Below are 8,444 nucleotides of genomic sequence, written 5' to 3' on the forward strand. Positions count from 1 at the left end.
GCTGATCTGTTTTCTGCAAGGTTGCCTTGGCCCGGTTTTTCCTCTTCTCCCTCCATGCTGGTTCCTTGCCCTGGGATTCCATGTTCTTCCTTCTTCTGTTCTCATTTCCCTTTTTACATCCTCTTGAGATCACCATTTAGCACAGACCTTAGAATGGCTAAGGTACCTTCAAAGACTAAATTTGGAGGGGACCACTGAGGTCTCTTCTCTAAAATATACTCAGAAGACGGCATCTAGCTTTTGATTAAAGACCACCCAGAGAGAAAGAGCTTACCAACCTCAAAGTCTTTCCTTTTTTGGACAGTTCTAGTTGTTAAAAAGCGGTTTTGATGTTGCAGTTTAATTAAATCAAGTCTAAACCTGCTTCTTTTCTTATGCTACCCATCACTCCTAAATCTGCACTCTGAGGTCAAGCAGAAGAAATGAAATCCTTCTTGAGCTTTTGAGACCCTTGAAAATAGTCATCAAAAAGTTCTCAATTTTACTACAGAATTTCTAATTCCTCTCTGGATTATAACATTGAATCACTCATTTGATTCTCATTACATATTGACTTGTGTTGTTCATTAACTTTTTCTTGGGTGTGTGCTAATGTATCCCCAATAGAATTATTAACTTCTAAAGGACAGGGACTATCTTTTGTGTTTCTTTTATCCTCCTCACTCCCATTCTTCTAGTGCTCAGCATAGTACTGATTGCATAAAGTGCTGGGCAGGCCTAGAGACTGGAAGACTCATCTTGAGTTCAAATGTGACCCTAGACACTTCCTAGCAGCGTGACCCTAGACAAGTCACTTAACCTGCTTGCTTAAGTTTTCTTATCTGGAGAAAATCCCAATTGGGATCGTGAAGAGTCAGATGCAACCAAAACTTTTGACACTTATTAGTTGGTTGAGTACGTGCAAGTTTTAGCTTTGGTTTCTTCATCCGAAATGACTGAACAATAAGAATTTTCAATGGCTTCCTGTGTGACTTTGAGCAAATCACAACCTTTTTGGTCTTCAGAATTCCCATCTCTAAGTCCTCTAAATCAGGGCATCTTCTGCATGTTCCATATCTGTAAAAACCAGGAGAATCATAATCATATCTGCTTGCTATATAATTTTTTTGTCTTTAGGACAAAGACTTTTCCTTCCAGAAAGCTTCAATTAAGGAGAGAACCCAAGTCAACCATCACTTCATTTCCCAGCAGGTTGCATTTCTCTCTACTTTTCTGTTATATTCCTCCCCAACCCCATTCTGGTTACCCCACTCCCCTTCCCTTTCCTTGTTGCTTACTTTTTTATTTTGTTTTTCCCCATGATTACATGATTCTCGTTGTCTCCCTTCCCTTTTCCCTCCCCACTCCTGGAGTTGACAAGCAATTTCACTGGGTTATACATGTATTATCATGTAATACCCATTTCCACATTATTCATTTTTTTAAAGAGTAATCTTTTAAAACCAAAACCCTGAATCATATACCCATATAAACAAGTAATGAATCATATATTTTCTTCTGCATTTCTACTCCCACAGTTCTTTCTCTCAATGTGGATAGCATTCTTTCTCATAAGTCCCTCAGAATTGTCCTGGATCATTGCATTGCTTTTAGTAGCAAAGTCAATCACATTTGATCGTCCCTCAATGTTTCAGTTACTGTGTACAATGTTCTCCTGGTTATGCTCATTTCACTCCTCAGCAGTTCATGGAGGTCTTTCCAGTTCATATAAAAATCAAGCAATTCATCATTCCTTTCAATACAATAGAATTCCAAAACCATCATATACCACAATTTGTTCAGTCATTCCCCAATCGAGGGACATCCCTTCATTTACCAATTTTTGCCACTACAAAAAGTGCTGCTATAAATATTTTTGTACAAACATCCTTTCCCATTTTTTTCCCTTTGGGATACAAACCCAGTAGTGGTATAGCTGGATCAAAGGGCAAGCATTCTTTTAAAGTCCTTTGGGCTTAATTCCAAATTGCCCTCCAGAATGGTTGGATCAATCACAACTCCACCAGCAATGCATTAGTGTCCCAATTTTGCCACATCCCCTCCAACATTGATTATTTTCTTTTACTGTCATATTGGTCACTCTGCTAGGTGTGAGGCAGTACCTCAGAGTTGTTTTGATTTGTATTTCTCTAACCATGAGGCATTTATGTTGCTTATTTTTGTATGTTGTCTTCCTCTATTAGATTGCAAGCTCCTTGAGGACAGGGACTGTCTTCCTATTTTCATGATTGTGTCCCTAACTCTTAGCACAGTGCCTGGTAGGAGGTGCTCAATAAACATTTGTTGACTGGCTGCTAACTAAAAATTAAGGTATTTATTGTTCTTAATAGAAATAGATTGCTACCTCACTTTAGAGGCTGGCCCTGAGACCCAGAGACAAGGGATCTGCCCATTGTCATGCAGGTAGTAAGGGGCAGAATTTTCATGAGAATCTTCATGAGAAGCTGGGTCTCTCCTGAGACTTGGTTCAGCTTCACTATAAAGTGTTATCTGGGGAGGCAGTGAGGTGGCTCAGTGGATTAATAGCCAGACCTAGAGACTAAAGGTCCTAGGTTCAGTTTTGATTCTAAGATGAAAGGTAAGGGCTTTAAAAAAAAATGAGGGAAAAAAGAGACATCTGTATTACAGAAAACACTTAAGAAGTCGGGTCTCCTGAAACTCTGTTCAGTGTTCACTGTATAAAGATGTGTGGATTACAGAAGAGTACCTAGATTACAATTGGTCTAGAACAAGGGACCATGGGACACCCCTCCCCCCCCCATGTTCAAGAAGCTCAACAGAAAGAGCCTGAGGGCTAATGATTGACACACATTTTATCATTCTCAGCCTCTCTCCTACTACCATAAAGTGATGTTTTATGCAAATCTAAAGAGATGCTTATGAGGATGGGGCTTCATGTACTTCTTATACACTTATTTACAAGTATGAAATGTAAAACACAGCACCTTCTAAACATGTTCCTCCATGATTCACTCAAAGGTAGACAGGAAGGGTGGAGACAAAAGGAGAAAAAAAGCCTATACTTGCTCTATCTTGTAAGGCTGGAGAACAATGAAAGCTTCAACTTAATTTCCTAATCAACTCACCAAAACACATTAGTGAGTCAATGTGGTATGGCAGAAAGAGCCTTCATCTGGGAGTCAGAAGTCTTGGCTTTTGACATTTTAGTAGTTGGTTGTATAAGGATAAAAAATGATAAAGGCTGAATGGAGATCAAGTCAGGAGTCAGGAGATCGGCGGCAGAGACACACTGGCTGGGCTCCGGCATTTTAGTTTAAAAGCCAAAATCCAGAAATTGGCTGGCCTGACCTCCCAAGGTGGTTTGGGCTGGACTGGCTGGCCGAGTCCTGTCTGAGGCAAAAACGTGCTGTTGCTTTTAGCAAAAGCATGGCAAGGAAAGCCATTTTCCTTTTTAAAAAAAGTGCTCAAAAGAGCTGAGCCAGAGGGCCAAAAAGCAGGCATGGTTATCGTTTCTGAAAGGCTATCTGGAAAATTGAAAATTCGATTTCCAGACTTCGTAAGGTTGCCATAATTATAAGGATAAAAAATGATAAAGGCTGCTATAATAATATAAATTAGTATTTTAATTAAAGCCATGCTGATAGATAAAGTTATTAGACCACGCGCTTATAAGAATTCAAAACCGCCGCCCTCGCCATTATTGTCTCCTATCTCTTCCTGAGTCTGCTGGCCAAGAGGCCACTCCCCCCAACCCAGGAGATTTAAACTGTTCAGTGTGGAGACGTAGGGGTTCCCACACCCAAAGAACCGGAAACAGAAACCCGTTGGACCACAGGAAATGTAGTTTGATAATTTCCACGTGTCCATAGAAAATATACATACTTTTAGATGGCATCTCCCAAATTTCACTTTTACAGTTGACCATGTGCAAGTCTTAGTCTTGGTTCTCTTACAACTTTCCTCAGAGGAACATATGATTCTTTTTAAAACTCTTACCTTCCATCTTAGAATCAATTTTTTGTATTGGTTTCAAGACAAAAGAGTGGTAAGGGCTGGCAATGGGGGTTAAGTGACTTGTCCTTGTCTCTGGATTTTTTTTTAAGCCCTTACTTTCCATCTTGGAGTCAAATGGAGTCTATTGACTCCAAGGCAGAAGAGTGGTAAGGGTGGGCAATGGGGGTCAAGTGACTTGCCCAGGGTCACAAAGCTAGGAAGTGTCTGAGGCCAGATTTGAACCCAGAACATCCTGTCTCTAGGTCTGGCTCTCAATCCACTGAGCCACCCAGCTGCCCTGTTCTCTGTAGATCTTGCTCTCGATTCATTGATACACCTAGCTACCCTCCATCTGTGTGTGTGATTTGTTTTTTTTAATGGCTTGGTAAATCTTAAAGTATTTTCAGTATGTTTTTTTTATTGTTATCCACCAAACACAGAAGAATAGAACAGAGATTGATTGTTGTTCAATGAGTTAATTTCTATTCATATATTTGAGACCAAAAAGACAGTAAAAAACATGCCCATGGCATATTAAAATGTCAGATCTGTACACATTTCTGTATTTACAGGCATAAGGAGGTGAGAGCATCAGTGGCAGCAGCTGCAACTCTTAGTCTGGGGGGCTTTGCAGACACAGCCCTGGGCACACTTGGCACATCCCACTGGACAGCAGGAGCAGCAGCCTGAGACAGAAAGACAGGAGATGAGAGTGAGGGACCCTGGTCTGGGAGCCTGGCAGGGTCTAGTCCTAGGGAGGTTCATGGTGTTGAGCTCAGCAGTAAGGGAAGGATGCTATTTTTTACCAAGGTCCTTTATGGGCCATTTAAGAGATTTGATATCATTAAGAAATGACTCCTCCTGTCACCTCACCTCCCTTCCCCTCTCCTCCCACCATTTCCTTAGTTGAGATCTGATTCTCTTTCTGTCATAGCAAACTCTGCTGAGTTTAGGCCACGGAAAACCACCTCTTCCAAACACACTCACTTTTCTTGCAGGAGGTGCAGTGGCAGGATTTACATTTGCAGGAGCCTGCACAGGTGCAAGAACCGCCTGGAAGGAAAGAAGACAATGAGAGAAGCAAAGAAATGGCTGAAAGACACCAAGTCTTAGCATTCTCCCCCTCTCTGCCACCCATGAGCTCTTCTCAGGCTTGTCTTAACCAAGTCTGCCTTTTCTAACTCCAGAAAAGCACCTTCTGTCACCTCGAAGGGCAGAGATCCAGACTCTCACCCTAGACTAACCCTAACTAGTCTCCATCACTGGGGGACGGGCACCCTGTGAGCCTGACTGCCTTACTCTGCCCTTCCGATGGAGACAGCTAAGTAAAAGTGTGCACAGAACACCGGAATTGGGAAGCCCCAAGTCCAAACCTGGCCTAGTTATGATGACCCTGGAAGGATCTCTGTCTACCTCAGTTTCCTTGTCTAGAGAATGAAGCTAATTACAAAGCCTAGTTCCTAGGGTTGTTGTAGGGATAAAATGAAATCATATTTGCCGAGCATTTTGCAAACTTTAAAGTGTTACAGAAATGCTAGCTATCGTTACTATTATTTCTAGAAAAGATGCTAAAGCCCAACCCTTGGTTAAAAGGGCCCTTTTCAAATCCCTGGAGCCGTGACTTGTAATTCTAGGCTTTAGTGTCTCGGGTTTGAGGTGGAGAAGATGAAGAACTTTTCATAGTACTTTACACCCATCTTCCCCAGCCCTCTGCCATTTTCCACTCTTGTCCCTACTGTCTTGTCCCCAAATGGAGATTGCCCCAGCACATGGAGGGCATCCCGGGCCTACAGGTGTTTCCAGAACCCAGGAGTCCTTACCACTCACGCAGTCACAGTTGGGGTCCATGGCTGGCAGGGAGACGTCAAGCTGGCAGTTCTCACAGAAGGATGGATGGGAGGAAGATGTGGAGGAAAGAGCCAGAACCTCCCATTTAAGGCAGAAGGACCAGGAGAGTGAGTGCAAAAGCCCTGCCTCCTCTCTCCTCCTCCTCCTCCCTCCTGCCACTGCTCCAAGATCTGTGCTGACTCACAGGCAGGTGCCCTGAACTTTGCCTTGTGGATTCCTTACTTAGATGGGAAGGTGCTGAGTGCAGATCTCCCAGATGACTCTGATCCTGCCTCTCCTCCATGACAGGGGCAGCATGCAGAGAGGAGAGCACGAGCAGGATGAGGGAGCCCAGGGCTTCTCCCTTCTTCCCTACTAAGCAGCTAGTCTGACCTGGGTCCTTGATGTCCTAGTGCTTGCTCAGTGTTGGGAGGGGAGGGAGGAGAGAATGTGGACCCCCAAAAGTCAGAAAATGAATGTTAAACATTGTTTCTGTGTGCAACTGGGGGGAAAAAGAAAGAAAAAATAGAATTGCTAAGGATAAACAGCTAGTCCAACCTTCCATGGGTCCCAGGATTAAGAGAAAGTGTGTCCTGGTGTCTTTTTTTCCATTTGTGCACATGGGTCCATATTTCCCAACCCAGAATTCTTCCGTATTACTGGAAATGTGTTTGGTTTCTCTATGAGACACCCTGTTTAAGACCAGGTCCCGCCATGTTTCCCCATGAGCTTTCAGGGAGGAAAGTGAGGCCTCCCAGTCCATCAGCCTCTGGGCCTTGAAGTACCTGCTGTCATAGTCACCATGAACAAATATGAGTGATAGCACTTGGGGGATAGGTGGGAGGGCTTCAATAAATAGGAAGATCACTGGAAATGGGGGGGGGGGGGCGGTATCTAGGTCCCTGAGATGGCAGGAATAAACTCAGGGGATCTTAAAGGGTATATTCAAAATTCTGGGTATATTACTGTTTTTCTTGAATTTGCCTTCCCCCCCCACCCCTTTAAACCCTTACCTTCCATCTTATAATCAATACTATGTATTGGTTCCAAGGCAGAATAGAGGTAAAGGCCAGGCAATGGGGATTAAGTGACTTGCCCAGGGTCACAAAGCTAGGAAGTATCTGAGGCCAGATTTAAACCCAGGATCTCCCATCTCTAGGCCTTGCTCTCTAATCCACTAAGCCACCTAGTTACCCCTTGGGTTTGTCATTTATCTCAACTAAGTGGGCATCTTTGGTTAGGACTCTGTGGTCAGATTGATTTCTCACTCAGTTCTTAGTAGTCAGCACTCTCAGTTCTGGACCACTCATTAGCTCTGTGATCCTGTGAAAGTCATTTCACCTTGTTTGCCTGGATTTCCTCTATTGTGAAATGAACTAGAGGAGGAAATGGTGAACTACTCCAGTATCTTTGTCAAGATACACTAGTTCCAAAGAGTCAAACACAAATAAAAAACAAACAAACAATTCAACAACAACAAAAGCTAGCTAGTGCCAGCTTTTCATCCCAGTGAATTATAGGATTTTGGAATTGAAAAAGTCCTCGAGATCATATGATCCAGTTAGTTCTGTAGGACTCTCCTCTGGGTTCCTTCTTCCTGAGGAATCTGTCATTCTTTTATGTTTTATGTTTACTAACTACTTACTGGTTAATTAAAGTTACTTTCTTATATGTTATGGTAAATATGGTATTTTACAAATATTATCTCATTTGATCCTTACAATAAACTTGGGAGATAGGTGCTATTATTATTCCCATTTTACAGTTGAAGAAACTGAAGCAAACTGAGGTCAAGTGATTTGCCCAAAGTAGAAAGTACTTGAGGCAAGATTTGAACTTAAACCTTATCCAGCACTCAATTTACAGCACCACCAGCTGATTTAGGAGGGTTCAATTAAAATGCATCACCTTTGGAAAGTTGGGTATTATCCAACCCTCTGGCTGGAAGTTAAAATTGGGAAAATAGGCAGACCCTCTTGGCTGCTTTCTGAGTTGGAAGCAAAAGAAAGTGAGAAATAATTAAAATTAAATAGATACCTGTATACACAAGTTAATTACAGGCATGACTTTTCCAGGGAGAAATTGAAATTTCCTGTCCAGGGACCTGAGGCTGACTTAGTTATTCTCTCAAACAAGGATAAAAGGCTTTTGATGTGGGTTCTTGTGGCTTTTCCCTTTGGATTCTACATGTGAATGCTAGCTCAGATCCAGTGGGAGAGAAGGAATAAACTTCGAATGCCACACAAAGAACCTAATGAGGAAAATGTCTCAATTTATTAGTATAATTATATGCAAATGCAAATGTGTGTATATGTGTCTATATTTTTTAGTAAGAAATGTAAGTTCCCTTATATCCCTCAAAGGAAGGATGACTCTCCTAATTTAAAAATTCTGTCACAGATATATCTTTATACTCATTGTAAGAAACTACAAACTAGACATGATGAAATTAATCTCAGCATTCATAGTTCAAAGGACTCTATGACTGAAGAAACTAGTTCTCCAGGTTGGTCCAAAATAGGTGCTTCCTAAAATGCTTAATGGATTGAATTGAATTGAACTGAAATTTTAGTTCATTCACAAGTATGTAAATAATTGTTCATCAAAATGAGAATGTCAAACACTTCCTAGCTGTGTGACCCTGGGCAAGTCATTTAACCCTG

At 42.0% G+C, this 8,444-nt stretch overlaps 1 protein-coding gene across 1 annotated transcript; it reads right to left on the reverse strand.

Annotated features, from left to right (window-relative positions):
* Window positions 1-4,410: 4,410 nt before the first annotated feature.
* Window positions 4,411-5,864, reverse strand: LOC123235284 (metallothionein-1E-like). Its single transcript, XM_044661401.1, has 3 exons — window positions 5,775-5,864; window positions 4,942-5,007; window positions 4,411-4,640 (listed from the first exon to the last, which is right to left on the reverse strand). The coding sequence occupies exons 1-3, from the start codon at window positions 5,800-5,802 to the stop codon at window positions 4,546-4,548; spliced, it is 189 nt and encodes a 62-aa protein (XP_044517336.1). The 5' UTR covers window positions 5,803-5,864; the 3' UTR covers window positions 4,411-4,545.
* Between the last annotated feature and the right edge of the window lie 2,580 nt (window positions 5,865-8,444).

The sequence above is a fragment of the Gracilinanus agilis genome, chromosome 2 (genome assembly GCF_016433145.1).
Source record: "Gracilinanus agilis isolate LMUSP501 chromosome 2, AgileGrace, whole genome shotgun sequence".
Classification (NCBI taxonomy): domain Eukaryota; kingdom Metazoa; phylum Chordata; class Mammalia; order Didelphimorphia; family Didelphidae; genus Gracilinanus; species Gracilinanus agilis.

Excerpts from the sequence above, each read along its gene's own strand:
- LOC123235284 (XM_044661401.1), bottom strand. The coding sequence starts at position 5,802 with ATGGACCCCAACTGTGACTGCGTGAGTG. Across the intron at positions 5,008-5,774 it reads CAACTGTGACTGCGTGAGTG|GCGGTTCTTGCACCTGTGCA; the intron begins GTAAGGACTCCT and ends CTTTCCTTCCAG. Across the intron at positions 4,641-4,941 it reads CTGCACCTCCTGCAAGAAAA|GCTGCTGCTCCTGCTGTCCA; the intron begins GTGAGTGTGTTT and ends TTTCTGTCTCAG.